The 22768-nt window shown below is 51.8% G+C and overlaps 2 protein-coding genes across 3 annotated transcripts in view; one reads left to right on the top strand and one right to left on the bottom strand.

Moving 5' to 3' along the window:
* Positions 1–4176: 4176 nt before the first annotated feature.
* Positions 4177–7920, top strand: LOC307189421 (alpha-1-acid glycoprotein-like; the record flags this gene model as incomplete). Its single annotated transcript, XM_079927481.1, has 6 exons — positions 4177–4494; positions 4889–5031; positions 5285–5355; positions 6191–6298; positions 6443–6546; positions 7855–7920. The coding sequence occupies exons 1-6, from the start codon at positions 4378–4380 to the stop codon at positions 7918–7920; spliced, it is 609 nt and encodes a 202-aa protein (XP_079783607.1). The 5' UTR covers positions 4177–4377.
* Positions 7921–11379: 3459 nt separating this feature from the next.
* Positions 11380–22768, bottom strand: part of AKNA (AT-hook transcription factor) — a 41905-nt gene continuing 30516 nt past the window's right edge. For both annotated transcript variants that reach the window (XM_079926011.1, XM_079926010.1), the window contains 7 exons: positions 21679–21855; positions 20902–21017; positions 20096–20242; positions 18556–18651; positions 16860–16976; positions 16400–16592; positions 11380–12472 (listed from right to left, as the gene is read on the bottom strand). In XM_079926011.1, the coding sequence (XP_079782137.1) occupies positions 12229–12472; positions 16400–16592; positions 16860–16976; positions 18556–18651; positions 20096–20242; positions 20902–21017; positions 21679–21855 (1090 nt within the window). In that variant the 3' untranslated portion in view covers positions 11380–12228. The remainder of the gene's footprint in view (positions 12473–16399; positions 16593–16859; positions 16977–18555; positions 18652–20095; positions 20243–20901; positions 21018–21678; positions 21856–22768) is intronic.

The raw sequence follows: 22768 nt of genomic DNA on the forward strand, positions 1-22768 counted from the left end.
GCACGTTCGCATCTTTGAAAATTCGCAACTTGAAGGTTCATATGTAGGGGACTTAGACTTACTGTATATCGCACTCACTGTCTGCGGTTTTGCTTCAAGAGGCATGCAGGTTAGGCCAGAGCTGAATGCTCTGGGTAAAAGCAAGACGGAGTCCTGCTCCTTACTGACCCTCCCTGTTCACCCTTCCCCCACATAGGCAACCCTAGCCTTTCTTCGCACGAACAAAGGAAGGCCCAAAGACCATTGGTCTAAATACCTAAACGTTATAAATCAAAAGTTTTAAAATAAAGCTGACTCTTTACAATTTAAGTTTTGGAAATTTAATCAATGGATTAAGTCTTGTTCAAAAATTTTATAAAGCTGTAAATTATTCACAATGCTAGCATTCAACCTCTAGCTGCTGATTTCAAGAATCAGATTCACGCCTAATGTGTGTTCCATCTACTTACACATGAATTTAACAGGAATACGAATGATTTCATATTGCAAAGTATCTCTCAGCTACCATGTGCAACTCTTGCAAATACTGCCTATTTCTAAATCAGGAGGGCCTCCCCAAATACACGTTGCAAAAAACCAAAAAATGGATTCTCAGTACTATTGGGAAGCAAGAGCTAATGTGGCAAGAACTTCCTGCCTTTATGCTGAGAGGGAAGAATGAGAAAGTTTACTGTCTTTTCTCTTTCTGTTGTTGAACCCAAGTTCGTACGCCCCACGCACAGTGAGGCCAGACTGAAATGTCAGAGTCTGGAGCAGGGAAAGGTTTACTAATCGAGGAGGTGTCAACACAGAAGATGGGAGACCTAGACTTGTCTCAAATCCATCTCGTTAGCTGGCTGGGGCACAAGGTTTTTAAAGGCAAGGAGGGTAAATGGGAGAGGGTTGTTGTTTTTTTTTTCTTACATCTTTATTGGAGTATAATTGCTTTACAATGGTGTATTAGTTTCTGCTTTATAACAAAGTGAATCAGTTATCCATATACATATGTTCCCATAACTCTTCCCTCTTGCATCTCCCTCCCTCCCACCCTCCCTATCCCACCCCTCTAGGTGGTCACAAAGCACGGAGCTGATCTCCCTGTGCTATGCGGCTGCTTCCCACTAGCTATCTACCTTACGTTTGGTAGTGTATATATGTCCATGCCTCTCTCTCGCTTTGTCACAGCTTACCCTTCCCCCTCCCCATATCCTCAAGTCCATTCTCTAGGAGGTCTGTGTCTTTATTCCTGTCTTATTCCTGTGTCTTTTTTCCTAGGTTCTTCATGACATTTTTTTTTCTTAAATTCCATATATATGTGTTAGCGGTTGTCGGATGCGTGATCAGCTCGTGGACCTTCTTCTGATTGGTTGGTAGTGAGGTAACAAGCGGATGTTTCAGAAATCTTTATCATCAACCTTCTGGTTCCAACTAGTTTGGGGTCTATGTGCTTGTGGTCAGGATGTAGTCACCATCCTCCACCTGGGTTGGAGTCTTAGTTTCTGCAAAACAGATCAAAGATGTGCATCAGATTGTTACCAACATCCCTTCAGGAGGGACGAGGAGTCCTGTGTCTCTACAGCCCTAATGATTAACTGCTTGAGCTAGCTCTTTGGGACTCAGAGAAGGCCTAGGAGACTAAAGCCTCCCCTCCCCCATTTTGTTTTCTTTCTATAAAGAAGAAACTTGTTTTGTTTTTTTTCGTTTTTAACCCAGGAGGGCCCCCGCAGGGTCCTGCCCAGTTTCATTACCTCTAAGTCCACTCAAATCCTCCCTGAATTCTGAAGCGCTGTCTGTCTACTTTATCAGCAGTAGCATCACCCGCAAAGCCACAGGACCTTTGGATATAATGTCCAAATGCCTGATATTTCAAGGACAGAGTACAAGATGGGAAGAATGTTTCCCCTGGGGTCTGAACACGGTTGGTTGTGACGAGGGATGTTTCGGGTTATGGGTCACCCTGTGCCAATACCAGGTACCAGACCCCAAGTGACAGAGGTGCTTGTGCGTTGCTGAATGAACTTTGCATGTGTGTGTCCATGTGTGTGTGTGTCCGTGTGTGTGTGGTATGTGAGGGCCTCTGAAGCTCTGGGTTGCAGGTAGGAGCCCCAGTGGCCCAGGTCTAAAGTGGCACCGTCCCCACATGGTGTTCAGCATCTCCATAAAATAGTGTCTTGAATCTGTGCCCAGTCCCATCATCTCACACCTGGACCATGCCACTGCCCAACTGCTCTGCCAAGTTCTCCTGCTCTTGCCCTCCCCATCCCCTGACTAGTCTGACTAGTCAACCCCCCTCCACCTCACTTAAAATTTTTCCGTTTCTCCCCAACACCCCCAGACTCCACTGCAAACTCCTCGGCCTGGCTTCCGCGCTCTGCAGCTCGGGTTCCCATCAACGTCCCCGAGCATCAGCCCCCATCTCTCCGACCCCATCACAGGCTCCAGCCACACAGAGCATATCCTGGTCCTTCACATACCACACTCTCCCTCACCCGCACTCTTCCCTCTTGAAGAGCTCCAGTCATTTTGCAAGACTCCAATTAGAGCAATGCAAAGTCAGAACACTAACTGAGCTGGCAAAAAAAAAAAAAAAAGAAGAAAAGAAAAGAAAAAGAAGGGAAATTCCAATTCTGACAAGGATGTAGAGAAAGAATCATTTCTGCATTGCTAGACTGGTGCAGCATTAAAAATCGTTAGTGTTCTTTGGTTTATCACGTTTTTGTTTTCTCTCTTTTGGGGGAGAGGTTTTTGAAAATCAACTTAATTGAGGTATAATTGGCTTACAGTAAAATGCACACATTTTTGGTTTCCAGTTCAAAGAGTTTCACAAATATACATACGTGTGTAAACACCACCACAATGAAAATACAGAACATGGTCATCTACTTCAGAAAGTTCTCTCATGCCCCTTGGCGGTCAGATGACAAGGCAACCACGGATCTGATGTCTACCATTATAATTCGTTTTGGCTGTTCTAGAACTTTGTATAAATGGAATCATACAGTCCGTGCACTATTGAGTCTGGCTTCTTTGGTTCAGCGTAATGTTTTTGAGATGCATTCATGCTGTTACATGTACCCGTAGTTCATTCCTTTTTGTTGCTAAGTAATATTCCATTGTATGAAAACGCCACCGTTTGTTTTTCCGTTTTCCTGTTGGCGGATATCTGAATTGTTTCTAGTTTGGGGGCTATTTTATTTATTTATGTATGTATCTGGGGGGCAATTTTAAATATTGCTAAAGTCTTGCATTTTAAAGACATATGTTTTTCTTTCTCTTGAAAGAAATTTGGATGCTCTCTGACACATATCATCAGAGGAAAAAATCACAATATAAAATGCTATAGACAGCTATATTTCAATAAACCTGGAAAAAATAAAATAAAGTGCTATAAATATAAAGGGAGGACATGCTCAAGGAAGTTGGAATCCAAGAAGTGAATGAAAGGTTATGCATCCATTCAAATTACAACTGCTGACTATACTGGTACATGAAAACGTATTCAAAATACATGAAATGAATAAGAATACAAAATTGTAAGCTTATCATAATAGTACTTTTGGAAAGTATTTATTTATTCGAATACAGATTTGACCCCGTCATGTAGAAATGCAAATGGACAATGGAATTATTTATGCCATGGTATATACTGAGCGTCCGCTACTTGCTGGGCACTGTCCCAGGGCTGGGAATATATGGGTGAAAAGAGAGGCGAGCTCATATAGCAGGGGGTGGGGATATCGCAGAGATAATTTCCTGTTTTAGATACTGAGAGGTGATTCAAGTAAAACATTTACTGGAAATAGGCGTTCAACTTAGAAGCCCCTTTCTTCTGGAAAGGTCCCTGCCTCCAGGACCGGGTTGGGGGCCTCTGGACTTTTGCTCTTTCACAGGTGTCACCACACTCAGTTGGAACTGATCCCACGTTTGCCCTCACCTCCCACCCCTCAACCCCTCCCCCGCTCATTCCCCCCTCCCCTAGCTCACCTGGGAACTCTCTAAGTTGCCTTCAGCCCTTGATGTATGGCTGGGTCCTTCTCAAGTCTTGGCGCTTAGTAGGACAGGAATTGAATGAAAACAGGAGAGTTTGCCGACAGGCCCCTCTATCAATATCTAAACACATTAACTAATATCAGGCCGGCCCACATTCACCTTGCTTTTGAACAGCCAGACCTTTGGACCCTTGTAACTCCTCCAGGTCAGGGACCCAAATTAGACTTGCGGGCTTTACCTATAGCTGGCTTTGTGGGATGGAGGGAAGGTTTTGTGTAAGACCTTTTCCAAGAGCTCACCAGATTGTGTCATAGCTTGCCTCCAGGGCCCCGCCCACAGCTACTTTAAAGGTCACTGGCACCCTCCAGCCACCAGTCTTCCTGGCGGCAGGTGCCTTGTGGTTTCAGCATGGTGCTGCCCTGGGCCCTCGCCGTCCTGAGCCTCATTCCTCTGCTGGACGCCCAGAGTCCGGCATGCGCCAACTTGACGGCGGTGGTGCCCATCACCAATGCCACCCTGGACAGGGTGAGTGCCCAAGTCCCTGAGTGCCATGGGCAGCTGCTTCCATCTCTGGGCTTCCCTTTGCCCTCCTGATGCCATCCTTTTCTATCCTGGGTCCTGGGGTGAAATTCTGACCAGCCTCTGGAGGCATTTCTTTGCCTCCAAACTCCAACGCCTCTTTGCAAGGTTCCTCAACAGGGAACAATTCTGCACTGGGCAAGGAGGGGCTGCCCAGGGGTGAGGGTGGGGTGAGGGGAGATGTCTGGTCCTCCAAGTGAGCTCTTGCACGTCCACTCCTCATCTGGGGTCCCAGTCTCCTTGTTTGTAAAATGAGGAGAGAGATCTGCTGATTCTCATCCCAGCTGACTCTCAAGGATTCAGCTCCAGCCTCCATCACCAGTTCCTGGCTTCTCCCCAGCTCTCTGGCAAGTGGTTTTATATCGGCTCAGCCTTCCGAAACCCCGAGTACAACGAGTCGGCTAGATCGATCCAGGCAACTTTCTTTTACTTTGAGCCCAAGCACGCGGAGGACAAGATAATTCTCAGAGAGTACCAGACCACGTGAGACCCCACACACCAATTCACCCTCAGCCTCAGCTTCCGGCTTCCACTCCCAGCTGCAGAAAAACCTTGAGCGAGTCCATCTTCCCTCCCGGCCTCAGCCTTCCCGTTGATGGACTAGGCGGGGGGGGGGGGGGATGGGGGGCATTGACTCCAACTGCCACCTGACTCTTGGCCCTCAATGACTGAGATGGGTGACCGTCCACTTCTTGACCATCTTACTGCTTTTCTCCCCTCTCCTGTCTGACTGTAGTGGGAACAAGTGCGTCTACAACTCCAGCTCCGTGACGGTCTATCGCAAGAATGGGACCTTGTCTATATACGGTGAGGCCCAGCCCTCAGGTGGAGGGCTGCTGTGTGGAGTGGGGAGATGGTGGGTTGTCCAGCCTAAAGACGGGGGCCTGGACTAAGGCCCTGGGGGCTTTGAACACAGAGAACACGGGACAGGCCCACCTTTTATATCTCTGCGGCCCCAGTGCCTGCACACAGCAAATAATCAGTAATAACTGCCAACATTGTTGAGCTCTTACTATGTGCCAGGCACTGTTTGAAGTGCTTTATATGGATTAATCCCCTTAGTACTCACAAACAACCCTAGGAGGACATTACAGTGACCAGATGAGGAAACAGAGAAGTCAAGTAGTTTCCCCGAGGTCACACAGCTTATAATTAGAAATAGGATCTAAACCCCAGACTGGCTCCAGTCCTACCTCTCTGTCTACTACTCCTTATCTTCGGGGAAAACTCCTTATCTTCGGGGAGCTAAGGGTGGGAGCCTGCATTGGGCAGGCAGTGACTTCGCCCATTTCCCCACCATCACTGCAGAAAGGGCTCCTAGTAGGAGCACACAAATGCTGACGGAATTGAACGGACACCACTTTGCAGCCCCAAGCCTCCTGTCTGGGCTTGATTTCCTCATCTGTAAAATGGGGAGAAAGGCTCTGACAGCCATGGTCCATGTGAGGCTCCTATGATTCCACACATAGAGAGTGCTCAGTGCAGAGCCTGGCACACAGGAGGAGTGAGTGACCAGTGGCCTAAGACAACCCCTGGTCTTCACTGGTTGGCTGTGTGGCCCTGGGCACACCCAGGTTCCTCCCCCGTGAGACAGGAACTGTTGTGCCGCCCCTGTGGTCTCATCAGAGGCTCTCTCCTCCAGAGTCGGGTAAAGAACACTTTGCTGACCTGCTGCTCACCAAGCACCCCAAGACCTTCATTCTTTCTGCCTCCTGGAACGGCAAGAAGAACGTGGGCATGTCCTTCTATGGTAAACACCTCAAACTCCCACTCCACCCAAGCCTCACCCCAGGACCACCACTACTCGGGCGGGACCCCCAGCACCCCAGCCCTCCCTGGCCTCCCACTTAGGTCCCCCATCATCCTCACCCGGCCCCCTTGCTCCATCCTGTAGCCGACAAGCCAGAGGTGACCCAGGAGCAGAAGAAAGAGTTCCTTGATACCATCAAGTGCATAGGCATTCACGAGTCAGAAATCACATACAGCGATGAGAAAAAGGTAAGTGCAAGGAGGACCGGGCAGTGGCCCCCCTGAGGGTGGTCCCACCTTGGGCAGCCTCAGAGGCCCAGAGAGGGAAGCTGTCAGTCAAAGCTGCACAGCGAGGCAGGATATCCTGTTTAAGCACCTGCCTCACTGCAGGGCCCCCGGGTGATGGATGAGTGCCCAGGAGGGAAAAGTCACTGGGAATCAGGGAGGACGCCTGGAGCAGGTGGGGAGGATTGTAAAGGCTAACAGGAGGGGAAGAGCATAGCCAAGGTGTGGTGAACTTGGGAAAGAGACACGCACACGGGGAATGATCACTTACAGCTGCCTGCCACACCCCCAGGCGGCTTCTAATGTCCGTGTGATGGGGAATCAGTCTTGTGGTTTTAGGTGTCACCCAAACTGCAAGTCCAGGGCCACCGTCCCAATTTTTGCTGGAACTGAGCATTATCTGTATAATCTTCTTAATACTTTCTTTTAAACCTGTGTTAAATGCAAGGCTTTACATGGTCTCGTCCTGTGTAATCATATCTGAAATCACAGAGCTGATTTAAACTGGTTACAAAAACCAAAAACTGGTTACACGTTTGTGGATACATGTGAAATACTTTCATGATTATTAAAATAAAAACGTCTCCATCTAGACAGATTTGTGCCACCAGAGGTCATTTCCCGTGACCACCGGTGGCACAAATCATCCCCTGCTTTCGGGAACCCCGGGAAAAGGCGTATGAACACAGACACTGGAGTTGGTCCCGTGGCCAGCAGCCTGCTGCCCCCGTCCACTGGCCGGGGGACCTCGGACAGGCCGCAGGTCACCATGAGCCTCACTCCCGTCATCTTCAAAATGGTGTGAGGGGGCTTCCCTGGTGGCACAGTGGTTGAGAGTCCGCCTGCCGATGCAGGGGACACGGGTTCGTGCCCCGGTCCAGGAGGATCCCACATGCCGCAGAGCGGCTAGGCCCGTGAGCCATGGCCACTGAGCCTGCACGTCTGGAGCCTATGCTCCGCAACGGGAGAGGCCACAACAGTGAGAGGCCCGCATACCGCAAAAAAATAAAAGAAAAAAAAATGGTGTGAGGAATCCAGGAGATCAACAGAAGGGCATGGCAAGTCATAAGTGCTCAGACATGCCAGGTGTTAAGGGTTTGAGCCTCCATTTCAGAGGTGAGTAAGCTGAGACTCAGAGAGAGAGAATGACTTGCCCAGGGTCACCCAGCTGAAGCCCTGCTTGGGCTGGAACTACAGTCCAGAGCTTACTTCCCTCTTCCCCCAGAAGACCCCCCCGCCCTCCCCGGATCATGTGTTGTCTTCTCCCACCAGGATCTGTGCGGACCACTGCATATGCAGCACGAGGAGGAAAGGAAGAAGGAAGAGGAAGGGTCCTAGCATTGGGTTAGGACCTTGGGGACTCTGCGGGCCCATCCTCAGCCTCCGGCTCACCCTTCGTATCTCAGCTCTTTCCCTCAGTTGCATCAATAAAGCGTCTGTTGTGGTACAGTCAGGTTGTCATTTGCTTGTTCGTTTGTTCATTCGTTCATTCATGTTGTGCCCGCCTCAGTTGAGCCGCGGCCGACCACTGCCCTGAGTTGATCCTTGGTTGGAAGGGCCTTTGCTATCATTCCCAGCACCTGTGCCAGGATGGATGACTATATGCACTGAGTGCTGTGGGAGCCCAGCACGGGGAAGCTTCCTTCTCCAGTGGGGAAGTCTGGGAAGGCTACCTGGAAGGAGCATCTGAACCACTCTAGAAAGATTAGGAGCTTGATAACACCTGCTGTTCCCGCTGCAAGCCAATGATCTGTTTAAGGAACATCGAAGCGGAGGACCCTGAAGAGGAGTTCAGGTAGATAGAGGGTGGTGAGGACCCAGGAGTGTGGTGCTGAACACAAGGGCCCTTACTTTATTATTTATCTATTTATTTATTTTTAAAAGATGAATCAGTTTGGTTTTATTTTCGCTCAATTCATGAGATATCGTCAAAATTTCACCATTCATATCAAAATTTCTCCCAGGTGTCACCAAGAAACTGATGATCAATATTTTTTAAAAGAGTTTTCAAGAATCTTATCAGATCATATCGCGTTTCCTAAAGTAAATCCTTTCAGGAATGAAGGAAAGTTTCTCCTCTTAAGTACATGAAATAGAGTCCCTGTCACTTGATTATGAAGGTCACAGGGGTGCCCTGTTACCAAGTCAGGAAGCAGGCTGGCCCACGCACGGCAGCATCCCCAAGTAGCTGGGTCTGGAGGGAGAAGGAAAAGGAAACCAAACCTTCATCCTGAACCAATTAGGGTGCTTTCCACAGAGCACAAAATTCCACAGTTTTCTGCTTCTCATCTTCATTTTGGTCTTGCTTACATACAAAACAACCACGCTCGCCTGCCTAGTCTTCATCTGTAAGTAGATCCTCATCCGTCCTTAAATCAGGCGAAGTGAATTGCGGACACGTCCGAGCGTATGGCTTGTGCTCACCCACAGAATTACCTACCTAGAGCCCAGGGCTCCATCAGAGAAGGGAGTCTGCCTCAGCAAACAGTGGATACAAAAAGACAGCAGTCTGAGCAGAAGGAAAACACTGAGCTTATTCTACCTCAAAACATCACTGGGGGGGCTTCCCTGGTGGCGCAGTGGTTGAGAGGCCGCCTGCCGATGCGGGGGACACGGGTTCGTGCCCCGGTCCGGGAAGATCCCACATGCCGCGGAGCGGCTGGGCTCGTGAGCCATGGCCGCTGAGCCTGCGCGTCCGGAGCCTGTGCTCCACAACGGGAGGGGCCACAACAGTGAGAGGCCCGCATACCGCAAAAAAAAAAAACAAAAACAAAAACAAAAAACATCACCAGGAGTTAAAATAAAAGACGCGTTGTTAGTCAGAAGTCCATGCAGGTGAGACAGGAGGGAGACTCGTGTAAACACGAGCACGTTTGGACCACCGTTCATTTCTTTCAGACTCAGCTGTATGTTTTCAGTTTTTCACCCAGCAAGGCTTGCCCAGTTTGGACACTGTTGAGGAGGAAACTGGTTTTAACGTCAGCACGTCACAGACAACCTCCCTTCCTGACGCCCCCTACTCCCCACGTGTCCCCACGTGTCTTCTTCAGCTCTGATCTAAGCCTGGGCCCCTGGGAAGGGCATGGGGCTCGTTCACACTCGGGAACAAAATGGAAAGATCAGTCTTTCACTTTGCGAGGGAGCTGGGACGATCCTGACGAGAGTGGACATGGTGGGATAAAGGCATGGACAGGGCAGGAGTGAGGAGACCGCAGTTGGGGAGCAGCTACCCTGAGGGCACCTGGTGAGCCAGTGAATTGCAGCAGAGGCCGCAGGCCCTGTGGAGCGGCTCTGGAGGTCCTGGTATGAGATTGCAGGGGGACTCTCATCCGAGCTCCCTTTACTGTGTAGGGCCCTTATTTAGATGTCAGCCTGGCCATCTGGGGAGGCGAGTTAGGAGGGCCCAGACCGGAGGCAGGAAGACCTACACGGAGGCTGCTGTGAGCATCCTGGAAGAGGCGGGTGTCTGGGCCAGGGCAGGGGCAGGATGGGGGAGACTCGGAGGACTTGGGGCCAGGCCAGAGGGGCTGTGTCTCCATGAGGTGTCCCCAGAGTGCCCACCTGACACCCAGGAGGAAGGTAGGATACCTAGGGTAAGGTTGGTCCCTCGAATCCAGCCATCTTGCAAATGTGCTTGGAGCCCTCGCCATGGGGCCACGTCTGAGGCTGGCCCACTTAGAGGCATAAAGAGGACTGAGCGTCTGAAGCCAGGATTCCAACAAGGAAGGATGGTCTCCTTCCAGACACAAGGGCTTTGTGACGGTCATGTGAGGGAAGCAGCACCACACAGGTGGCAGAGAAATTGGGCTGAACGATTGGAGTCATTCTATGTGCAAGCGTCCTAAGCCATTTGGAGTGACAGGACCATAACCCTGGCTCCTGACACCCAGTCCCGTGGCTCACGGGCCAGTGTCCTCCAAAGAGCCACAGAACCAAGACCTCAGCATCCTTTGTTCAGAGCTGCAGCCATGCTGTGCCCAGGGCACTGAGGCTGGAGACACTGCTCTGCACCCCCCCTCGGGCTCCCCCTTCCCATCCACCTTCCCATGAGGTTGTGGATCTGGAGGCTCAGAACCAACAAGAAATCTCCCATCTCGGCAAGATGCTGTTTTCAACTCTCCTGAGAAGGATCAGCTGGAAAATGAAATAGAAATGAGTCCTGGAGGGCCGGGAGAAGCAAGTGAGATGAGAGGTGGGGAAGACTGAAGAAAAGGCCAAGGGAAGGGGAAGCAGGAGCTGGGGAGGAAAAAGTCATGGAGGTTTAAGGAGGAAAAAACAGTGACAAAGTATATGGACTTTGGAGTCAGACCATCGTGAGTTCGCCCATTCGGAACCTCGGTCTCCTCATCAATAAAATGGGCGCACAGTGGGTCACTTAGCTAAGGATTGGCATCTAGGAGGCGCTCAGTAAATGGCAGCTGTTGTTGCTGTTTGCTGCCAAAAGGAGCACTGGAAAGAGAGTCCAGGCTCGTGCTCTTGCAGACACCAATTTGCTGTGTGTCACATAAAAGAAGCTTGGTCTGACGGCCTCTCCTCGCAGGCCCCTCCAGTGGAAAGCTTTATGGTTCTGAGGGGGAAAGCTGGAGAGACAGAAGGCACTGAAGGGAGGTAGGCAGGCAGTCTGGAGATGTGCACCCAACCGGTCCCTCGGGGGAGGGCTCCACTTGACACCAAATCTTTCACCCCACAAACTTGACTTTAGAAACCACAAGTGGATGACACACACCACAGATGTGGGCGGCTTTGGGAATGTTTTTGGTTTTGGCTTTCATTTCTTAAGATCAATATTCACTCTTCTTTATTTGCTCTCATAACGAAAATAGATTTTTTAATGTCCCAAATATACAAATATCACTGACGCACACACATACCAGAAAAGCTGAAGTCTGAGCTGCTACAAGGTCAGGGAGCAGGAGATGGCCTGGCCTCATGGCCACAGACAAGGACCTGGCAGGAAGCTGGCCGCTGGCTCAATTCCACGGGGGTCCCAGGGTAGAGCCGGGGGTCTCGGGATGAGGTACTGAGGGGGACCATGGTGGATGGCTTTCTGGGCCCTCCGGGGGGTGTCTCCATCCCAGCAGACCCACGGGAAAGGCCTCTCAACTATGGAGAAGCTGGGTGTGTGTCATCCTGAGATATCCCAATGGCCTCAAAGTGCCCCACTGACCACCAGTCACCAGGAGAAAGGTCCCCACCACGTCCTTCCCAGAGACACCTACTCTGGAGTGGCTGGTCACAGGTGGTGGACAAGTTTTCGCCAGAGACCCTGGCCCTGTCCCTTCTTATCTGGCCTCCTAAGAAGAATCCAAGACCAGGAAAATGCTTCAGTTTGAAAAACAGGAATCTGTCCATCCATATATAAAATACATATTGTTAGCCAGAGATGGACACATGCAGGACCAGGAGCCTCCCAGAGATGGCATCTGGACAGATGGTGGCCTCAGTCCCAGCACCTCCTTCAGGGCTGGTCCCTAGGAAGTGACTTCTCTGGAGGACCAGCTGACACCCTTTCCGTTCTGGAAACACGGAGGCTGAGCAGGCAGGGCCGGTGCGGAGGGAGCCCTCCTCACGAGGGTCTGCGGGGCTTCCAGGGCGACAGGGACTGCCCAGCCCTGCCCCCCGTGCGTCTCTGAGCCTTGAGCGCAGTCAGAAGAGGCAGGAGCCCCGCAGGCCGCGGGCCTGGCGCAGGTCGGCCGACAGGGAGCGACTCATGAGCTTGGTGGTGGAGCGGACGCTCTCGGCAGCCTGGACCGCTCGGCTCAGGGCCTTGTTGAGCTCCTCCAGGTCCAGCTGGATGGAGTGGCGGGGTCTCCCGGCCGGCCGAGCGGAGCCTGCGGGGGTCCACTCAGCAGCTGCTCGGGCTGAGGTAGGTGCTGCAGGCGCGTAGTACCTGGGGAGAGACGCGAGCGCGTTCACTGACCGCGGAGAGGGCTGGGGGCTTCTCAGCCCCAGCTCGGCCCCTGCATTCTGAGTCTCAGTTTCTTCACCTCTAAAATGGGAAAAAGGAGCCCCGCTGAGGGATGTGTTAGAGGGGTGAAGCAAGGTAAACGGGAGTGCCTGAACCAGAACAGTCCCCCAAAAATGGTCTGTTTCATCTACCCGTTCATTGAACAAATGCTAATGGAACATATATGTGCCAGCCAGTGCACTAGGGCCTGAGGTCATCACGGTGAATGAGCAACACGGACCCCGTCCGCCGCCTTCTTGGAGCTTCTAGTCTGAGAGCCTGGGAGAGCAGGCTCACCCCAGGCTCTGGAGCAAAGCCCCTTCATCAGAGAGGTCATGTATGGAGCCCTATTTGTCAGGTGTGGAGCGCTGGAGAAACGTGATAATAATAATTAGGATTCTGCAGGAGTGAGAGGGTCTGGCTCCACTCATCCCCCCCAGCCTGGTCCTGCAGGAATGTATGGTGTTGTTTAAAAGTTCTGGGGGGCTTCCCTGGTGGCGCAGTGGTTGAGAGTCCGCCTGCCGATGCAGGGGACGCGGGTTTGTGCCCCGGTCCGGGAAGATCCCACATGCTGCAGAGCGGCTGGGCCCGTGAGCCATGGCCGCTGAGCCTGCGCGTCCGGAGCCTGTGCTCCGCAACGGGAGAGGCCACAACAGTGAGAGGCCCGCGTACAGCAAAAAAAAAAAAAAAAGTTCTGGGGAAAACCGGCTGAGGAGCCATGAGCTGAAGCACAGGTTTCTCCAAGAAATGACAACTGCATTCCTCCAAGGATGCCAAGTTTAGGGTTCAAAGAAACCGATGCTGGGCAGGAAGAGGGCGTGGCACCTGTGGAGTAAAGTGTGTAGGAGAGAGAGGGACAAAGAAGCATGTTCCCTAAATAGAGCACGAATGGGTTTAGGAGAACTTGGCCGGAGACATTCACTGGTGTTTTGCTTGGCATGCTGTAAACTCTGGTCTTATTCCTGACCCTTCACTTTCTAAATTGCATTATTGCACAGTGTGAAAAAAGGGCTTTGCTAGGATCTGAACAGATGTCTCTCCAAACAAGATGTACAAATGGCCAACAAGCACATGAAAAGATGCTCAACATCATTAGCCAGCAGGGAAGTGCAAATCAAAACCACATGAGATGCCACTTCACACACTCCCCACCCACTGGGTGTCCTCAGAGACACTCGCTGCTAAAAGCAAAAAGATGGCCATGAGCGTCTGTGAGGATGTGGGGAGACAGGAACCCCCAAACACTGCTGGTGGGAGTGTAAGATGGTGCCACTACTTGGGAAAGCGGTTTGGCGGTTCCTCAGTTAAACACGGCGCCTGGCCTGGGGCTGGCAGCCTCATCCTCAGGACCCGTTTGCCAGGCTCTGAGATAAGCCCTTTACCAGCACTGTCTTGATTACTCGGTAGGTACTTTTATACTTATCTTACAGATGAGCAAAGTGAAGCTCGGAGAAGCTAAGTGATGCAGGAAGCTCCCCAAATCCTGGCCACCCGCACGACCATGAACAAGCTACATCATTCTCAAGGGGTCCGTTTCTCCATGGAAAACAGCCATATTTGGCTACCTCCCAGGGTAGATCCAATAGGAAAATTCAGGTTAAAAGCTCTGTATGCCCAGCGCGCTGTCAATGTCAGCTACTGAGGACTCTGCCAGAGTCAAAGAGCTGGAAGGAGCAGTGCTGGATTTAAACCCAGAGCTAATTAGCTCCCAGGAGATGCTGGTACGTATCATCTGAACTGAATGAATGGGCTTCTTGAATCCAGTTCCCTCCTTAAGGGCAGACTAGCTGGTGTAAGTACTGGGTTCCCACACACCCCTGCCTTCTGATAATTCTGACGACCAGCTTGGCCTGAAAGTTACCCCAAACTCCCCCTAGGGGAGAAGCTACAAAACAGAACAAACAACAACCAAGAAACCCCCCAAAACCAAAAAACTGGCTAGAAAGCCTCTGGTGCAGAGGCTATAAGGTGGCTGGCCAGCAGGCGGCAGCACAGGCCCATTCAGCTTTCTAAGGGTTCCTGGCCTCAGCCACTGAGCATGCTCGGTCCTGCTGATGGGCAGCTGGAGAAACTTCAGGGTGGCATCAGCCCCAATTCCAGTAGCATTAGAAGCACTGTGGTTACTGGCCACCTTCTATGTACTATGGGCTTGCTATGCATCATTTCATTTAATCCTCACCACAACCCATTTCACAGACGGAAAAACTGAGGCACAGGAGCAAAGTGACCTGCTGGCCTGGTCTGTTGGGCACTAAAGCTCAGGGTCTTTCCCCTTCCCCACGGCCTGTCCAGGCCTGAGGACACCAACCTGGCTAGTTCTGCCCACAGGTCTGAGCCTGGAAGGATCTGGAATGACCTCAGAAGTAGAGACCCATGGCTACCGTGGACGCTCAGAGCTTTCTCCTGGGCCACCAAATTCCAGGCAAACCCTTTCCTGTCCAACGAATCAGAGGCCTGAGCATGCAGTATGGCCTCTCTTAACTGCTGGAGCAGAGGGTTCCTTAACGACCCACCCCGTCTCAGCTGAGAGGAAAGCAAGAAACCGCGCTGTACGCAGGACTCCTCATGGAGCTGGATGGAGCCTGGGCCTCTGCTCCTGCCAAGCGCCAGCCCTGATGGAAACTCTGGCCTCTTGCTGCTCACAGACACAGGCTTCTGACAACACACCACTGAAGAGGACCCCCGACCCAGTCATTTTACAGTGAGGGAAACTGAGGCATTGAACTAGCTGATGACAGTCAGGAGAAGGAGAAAGATCTCCTAATTCCAGGGTCCAGGCCTTTTTTTTCCTGCACAGTCCCGTCATGTGGAAGCCACCTTTCCTCATTTTTTCCTCTTACTAATGACACTATTAACAGCAGCAGCATTTGCTGTGATGACAAAAGCTGCCGTTTATTCAGCAAAGAGCATTTGCTGGTACCGCACTACGAACCCCACAAACAGCTCGTGGGGCTCTCGCCACCTGCCTCATTCAATCCTCATACAACTGTACGTGACTGAGACTCTGACCCCATTTAACAGATGGGAAAAGCGAGGCTCAGAGAGGAAGTAGCTTTACCAAGGCCACACCACTAATAAGCGGCAGACCGGATGCCAGTACAGCTCTGACTCTAAAACCTGGACCATTTCCGCCTCAACTGCTGTGCTTTTTCTGTCTTGACTGATGGTACATCCAAATCCATGTGAAAAGTGATTGCTCCTCTGGCCGTGGACCTGACCCGTATGCCTATAAACTGTCAAGGCCATCGGGAACAAGGAGCGTCTGAGAAACTGTCTCAGCCAGGAGGAGCCTGAGAGATGTGACAACTAAATGCATGAGGTAACTTTTGGGGTGGGGGGGATCCTGGAACAGAAAAAGCACTTCGGGTAAAAACTAAGAAACCTGAACGAACTGTGGACTTTAGTTAATAACAATGTATTAATCATGGTTCACTAACTGCACTATACCATATCAAGGTGAGAAGTTTATAACAGAAGAAACTGTGTTTGGGGGGTGGTATAGGTGAACTCCCTGTGTTATCTGTTCCATTTCTCTATAAATCTAAAACTGTTCTAAAAATAAAGCCTAGTTTTTGAAAAAGTATTGCTTGCTCTCTGAGAAGTCCCACAAGGAGATGGAAGATGGTTAAGGTCCTAGGTCCCCCTGAGGCCCTCTGCCAGCCTCCTTCACTGCTGGGTCCCCAGGGCCAAGCACTCTCACTGGTGCCCAGGGAGCATTCAGGGTTTGTTGAGTGACTGCATGAGTGTTGGCGGGGGGAAACACAGGACTACTCAGTGCCCGAGTTCTCAGCTACCCAACTCAGGTCTGAATGCCAATTGTTAAGCGATTCAGACCGAAAGGCTAGGAGGGTGGGAACGGAAGGTTCTTACACAGTGGCTGATGGATAAGGCACGAGGGGAACCGAGGAGACGTAGGTAAAGGCAGGAGGGGCTGGCGCTGAGGGCGCGGCAGCCAGATACCACAGTGCAGGAGGCGGCGCGGGCGACGACCCTGTCCGCTTGCTCCTTTGTTTGGGGCTGGAGGTAGAAGATGCGTTTCTCCTGGTGGCGGCCATTTCCGGTGCTGTCAGGGAGGGACACCAGAGAGACACAGTCTCACCACTTGGGAAGATCCAACAGAGAACAGAGGGTCCTCCCAGCCCCACCAGCCCCATTAGAGCTGGACACGGGGCCGGCCATGCGGGAGTGCCTCGCTTTGGGGAAGCCAACTGTCATCCAGTTTGCTCCATCCCAGGCTGCGCAAGCTGCCACCCCGGCTAAGGGCCCCCTCCCAGGGGCCCACGCCGGAATCCAGGGGAGCTGGGGGAAGAGACGGAGCATCTGTCCCTACCAGAGCCGGCTGAGTCTGGGCCCTCCCCCTTGGAGGAGGACCCAACTCGACCACACAGCGGACATCGCTGGGTCTCAGTGTGAGATGGTCCCAGTGGGTCCTTGGTGACAGCATCACCTGGAAGAGGAGGCAGAGACGTCAGAAGAGGCTCATGTCTAAGTCACTGGGCCCCCACAAGCCTCCCGCAGCACTGAGCTTCCCTCAGGGACCACTGCAGAGGAGACAAGCGGCCCCCACTGGGTGACAGCAATATTGATGGTAACCATGACACTGAGAGGCATCTCCTGAGCCAGGCCCTCTGCTCAGGGTCTTCATGCATTAGTTGATCAAATCCAACAAGCCACTGGTCTAGCTACCATCATCACTCCCCCATTTTACAGATGGGCAAACTGAGGCTGCAGAAGGTTGAATAATTTGCCAAGTCTCAGAGCTGGGAAGCAGTGGTCCTCTGTCTGATCTCAAGCCTGGTTCTCCCGACTGGAGCCCTTGTACCTACGGGTCATCCTCCACAGTGACACAGGCCCATTCTCCAGGTGGGACCAGCCCACAACGGCCCCTGGGCACCAGGGCGAGTCAGTGGAGACCTAGTGAGCAGAAGGAGAGTGGGCATCCTGGTTCTCTTCCTGTACAAATCCTCAGCGCCACAACTGGGAGAATTCCAGGGTCCATCTGCTTCTCCTTCAGGCCTCAGCTCAGCGTCACTCCCTCTGGGAAGTCCCACCACCCACCGGGCTGAGCTATGTGCTCCCCCACCCCAGTTCTGACCATTCAGTTTCGTCTGCTTAGCTGAAGAGTTTGTTAGGGACAAGGCCCAGGGCCCAGTATGGGAAGGTGCTGAATAATGAATGAGTGGTAGGCTTGTTGGGACTCTAGCAAAGGCGCAGCCATCTAGTGGTGAAGAGCCAGGGCTTTAGAGTCACAAAGACCTGGGTTCAAATCCTGCCTCTACCACTCGTAAGTTGTGTGCCCTTGGGCAAGTTACTTAACTTCTCGGAGCCTCAGTTTCTTCACTCATATAATGGACATAGTCATAAAATGTGCAAAACCTACTTCATAGGGTTGTGAGGATTAATGTTAGTACAACCCTTAGCATGTTGCCCTGTATATAGTAACGGCTTGATAAACGACAGCTCCATCATGATCATCATTATTGCTTGAAAGGGCCTCAGAGACCATCTCCAAACCTTTCATTATGGATGTGGACCTGAGGCTCAGAGACGTTAAGGAACTTGCCTAATGTCACATAGCGTGTCGGTGGCAGAACTGGGACTAGAACCTGGTGTCCATATTCTCAGGCCACTTCTCTCCCCACTACTCTTCCCCTAAACTCTTGGGTTTGGGGGAAAGAGTGAGGAGTGGAGGGAGGACAGAGGGGAGATAAGACAATCAATGCTGCCAGCCCCCCTGCTGCTTGCACCCCTCCCCGCATCAGGACCTTCTGGAATCATGTTCATGTCTTCTCTATGTCAAGGTGAAGGAGAGTGGCTTCAGGCAAAGCACCTGGAGGAATAGATGTGAGGGCAGGACTCCCTGGGAGGGCTAAGAAGACCAGAAAAAAAATCTCTTTCCCTTGTCTGGATCTTGACCCGCGCACAGCTCAGGGTGGCCCATGTCTGGCCCAGCTGCACCCCCAAGGCCAAGGGCAAGAAGCTGCAGCCTCGTAGCCTTGGCCGCTTCTTCAGGTACCATCCCCTACCTGGATCCTCTGTCCTAGCGGGTCGGCAGTGGGGACAGGAGACTGGGCCGCTGCCTCTTGGGACAGTCTTGGGGGTCAGAACATGGTACTCCTGGCCTGGGGAAGAAACCATGACAGTCAGTGTCAGTTGGGCGTGGATGCAGCATGGGGGACGATTTAGAAGGATCTCTCTCCTCTTCCTCCAAATGGTTTAACAGTCTCCCTCTCAATCTTTTTCTCATGCACACACACACACGTGCACACACATGTGATATATGTGCATAAATATGTAGCTGTGTAATTGGGCATGTACATATACACATATACATAGAAACACTTTTATTTGTCTGTTTATTATAAGCTCTCATCTCAGATCCTATTTGGGGACCAGCTGCCTAGTTCTCGATATACAGAAGCAACCAACAAATGCAAGCTCAGTCAGGGTTGGAGAGCAGGCCAGGAAGACAGGACAAGCAATGACACAGTGCGACGCTAGTCCCGCATACCCCGGCTTGCTGGTGAGGATTAGAATGGCTTGGGCATGGAGTCAGTGGTGTTTTCTCTGTGCTCCAAGCAGCTGGAAAATAGGGATAGTCATACTGTGGGTTTCATAGCCTTGTTGGGAGGACTGAATGGGGTCATATCCGTGAGGTATCCTGCCCCGCGCCTGGCAGATGTCAAGTGCTCAAGGTTATCAGAAGGTTGGACAGGGTCTTGGGACTGCACCCAGCCCTGCCATCCCGTGCCTCGTCCATCCCTGAGTCTCAAATAGGACCTTCAGAATGTTGCCTGATTAATTACTTTTTTCTCTCCCCTCTGCCGTGCAGGGTCCCCACTTTATACTCTGTGTGTGTTGCATTGGGGCCCCTGGACGCGCTGCTGCTTTCACTTCTAACCCTCGGCTTCTATCTGCTCGGCTGGGAGACATTGTATCTCATTTCCTGCCTTCTCTGCATCGTATCTGAGGTTAACAGCCCTCCCTCCCAGTGAGGTATGGGTGAGAGCCACGTCTATAATTTACTTACTATAATTCACACATTTACTCTAATTGCTTATTTGTTACTGGTCTTCTCTGCTATGCAGTCAGATTCATGAAAGTAGGAGCCGTATCCGTATTTGTTTTAATGTTAAGCACTCTGAAATCCTACTATGTGTCACCTCAAGCCTTACTACGTGCCGGGTACCCAGTCGGTGAGACACGGGGCCCCCTGGGGAATCAGAACCTTAAGGCGGTCCAGGAGTGATTCCGTGTTCACCCTGTCACCCAGGTCCTGCAAACATCAAGCTCTCCTTAAACTGCTTCATGAATGACCAGCTGAACGGGCTTCCCCAGAACCAAGCATGGGCCCCGACAAAGGGGAGGCCTCAGAAACCGTTTGCTGAGTGAATGAATGAACAAACACACCCAGATTCAATGAGACAATACTCCCCGATGTTTCTGTATCACACAACTCATAAAAAATGATAGTATTTCAGTGGCCCACTGGCTAAACGGAAGAGCCTTCTCAGGACAGAGACCAACCTGGGGACCATGCCCACCCAGCGCCCCCTCCTGGCCCACCTGTGTATTGGCCCCGGAAGGTGACCCTCTCTGGCCGACCGGTGCTACCCACTCCTCTCCTTCTATTCCGAGCTGCCTGTGGACTGTCCTCGGTGGTCTTGCCCCTCTCAGAGAACAGCCTGGGGGAGGCTGGCTCAGATTCGGAACCTGAGGTGGAAAGAGGGGCATCAGAGGGGGAGGGGGTGGGGAGGTCACATAGTTTAGGGAGTGGGTGGATCACGAGTTCAGGCTCTGGGGCAGGCTTAGATTTTAAACCCAGCTCTGCCCCTTAGTAATCACAGCTGACACATCTGGACCCCTGGCCTTGTGCTAAGTGCTTGGCATGCTTCACGTCACGCACCCTCACAGCAACCCCAGGAGCGGACGCTATTATCACTGCACTGTTAGCTGTCCGTTTAACTGTGCAGGGCAGGTGAACAACCTGGCCAAGGCCACACAGCTAGAAAGGAGTGAGCTGGGGCCACTGATTCCAGAGCCATATTCCTTCAGGCAAGTCCCTTGTGCTTCCGGGCTTTGGTGTCCTGATCTGCAGAACGTGGATAATACGACCCCTCTTGCAGTGACGATTAAGCAAGATGATACACATACACAAAGCCCTTACGGAAACCGCAGCTCACAGTACGTGCATAGCATACTGCTGCTGTCATTAGAAGTACGTGGTATTTCAGAGCACTGCAACTACCTAAAAAAGACACCCGAAACCTTCTGCAAGTTTCCTCTAGGGCTGTTGCTGTAGTCCCTGACCACTGAGCCAGCATGCCCAGACTGTGGCCTCCAAAAATCAGTCCAGGCGGGTGGTCACTTACTCAGGGACAATCGAGGCACCTCCCGAGGCACCAAGGAGGACCTGGCTTGCCTCCGTCCTGCGGGGACTGCTTGCTCTGCGCCCCCAGGCTCACCAGACAATCTCTCTGTGGATTTACTAGCAAAAGGGAGAGAGAGAGAGATGACGTCACTGGATGAGGTCTCATGCAGCCTTTAAAGATGATCAGTGAGAAGCCCAACCCAGAGAAACGCTTATAACATAAGGAAAGAGGAGAATACGAAAGTCAAAACCGAAGACTCTGGAGTCAGACTCATAGAAAATGGCTCTGAGCCTCTCTGCCCCTCAGTTTCCTCATCTGTCAAATGGGGATAATAGGAGCAATGACTTCAGAGGGTTGTTGGAAGGACTGATGAGACAATGTCCGTTAAAAATGTTAACGTAGTGCCCTCCAATAGAAATACTCAGAAGTTAGTTAGTTAAAGATGATTTTATAAGTCATCATAAGTGAATAGCTGCTGAGTGAGTGGGTGAGAGGGTGAGCATCCTGAAAATGTTCTAGCTCTTCACTTGGGTGATGAGTTCAGGGATATTCCCTGTATCATGCTTTATTATTAACACATATGTTTAATATATTCTTCTATGTATCAAATATCACATGGTAAAAAAAAAAATGTAAGAGTGAATGAATGAGTGAATAAGCGAGAGAGGGATGTGGCTGTGCCTGAGTCCACATGTCTGGGGAGAGCCAGAGGTTGGCCAGCTTGACCCTCTGCAGCTCCCACCAGGGCATAGGGGCGGGAGTTTGGGGTTCACCCACCTGCCATAATGGGACCCCCAAGTGGCTGAGGAATCAGATGGCTGGTCCCGGACCCGGGTGGGGTGGTCAAAGTTGGACGCTGGGCGCTTCGGGCTGCCCTGGAGGTGCTGGTGCAGGCTGTCCTCCAGCCGGAGCCGGAGCCGGGAGACCTCTTCTTGCAGCTCACGGATGGCCTGGCTGGGGTGGGGGGGTGGCGACAGGAGAAAGAACAGATGCACAGTGAACATAGCTGCAGCCGCCGCCTGAGTGCTGCCCGGATGCCAGGTCTTCGTCCTTTTCCAGCAGGCACCGTCCGACTCTGCTGTCGGTGGATTCTCCAACTTCCCTGTGTGTCCGCTTTTCTTGCTACACATCGTGACACCCCTCTGAGTTCGTGTCCCTCCCTGCGCATTTGGTGAGCAAAGCAGAACCTTCTTTGAGGTTTACCCAACCTAGCATGCAGGGCCTCTGAGTAACTATTCTGAAACACCAGTGACAAATTCTCAAGATAGAGATGAGGATGCAGAGAAGAGAGGGCATTGGCTCAAGGTACACTTTAAAATTTCAATTCGGACCTGCCTCGGCCCCCGGGCTGCCCTCCCCTTCCTCAGCCTCTGTCTGTAGAAACCCTAACTATCTATGCAGGCCTGGTTCCTTCCCGCCCTTGCTCAGCCACCCCTCCTGGGTTCCCCCAAACATTTCCTACATTGTTCAAGCCCATCTCCCTGCTCCTGGCGGAAGATGCTTGTTTATCTGTCTCCTCCACCAGACACTGAGCCCCTGGCAGGCAAGGAGTGGGCCTCCCCATCTCACAACCGCTGAGACCTCATAGATGCTCAGAGAATGGCACTGAGCTGGGCTCCAGGCTCCCAGAGGGAACAGAGTAAATGTGTGTGTGTGGAGAAGGGACAAAGACACACGGTGCTTCCCATCGCCCACTGAACGTGAGCAGGCTGGAAGCTGCAGGGGTGCCAGAGGCAAGGCTGCTGTCATGCTGGGGAAGCCCCCAAACACAGCCCAACCTGGGATTGGCGTGGTATCTCACGAGCCACTAGCATCTTGGGAGTAAATCCTGTTTGCATTTCTCCCCGATCGGTCCCTGAATCTCTAG

This window comes from Stenella coeruleoalba (genome assembly GCF_951394435.1).
Source record: "Stenella coeruleoalba genome assembly, chromosome: 7".
Classification (NCBI taxonomy): Eukaryota; Metazoa; Chordata; class Mammalia; order Artiodactyla; family Delphinidae; genus Stenella; species Stenella coeruleoalba.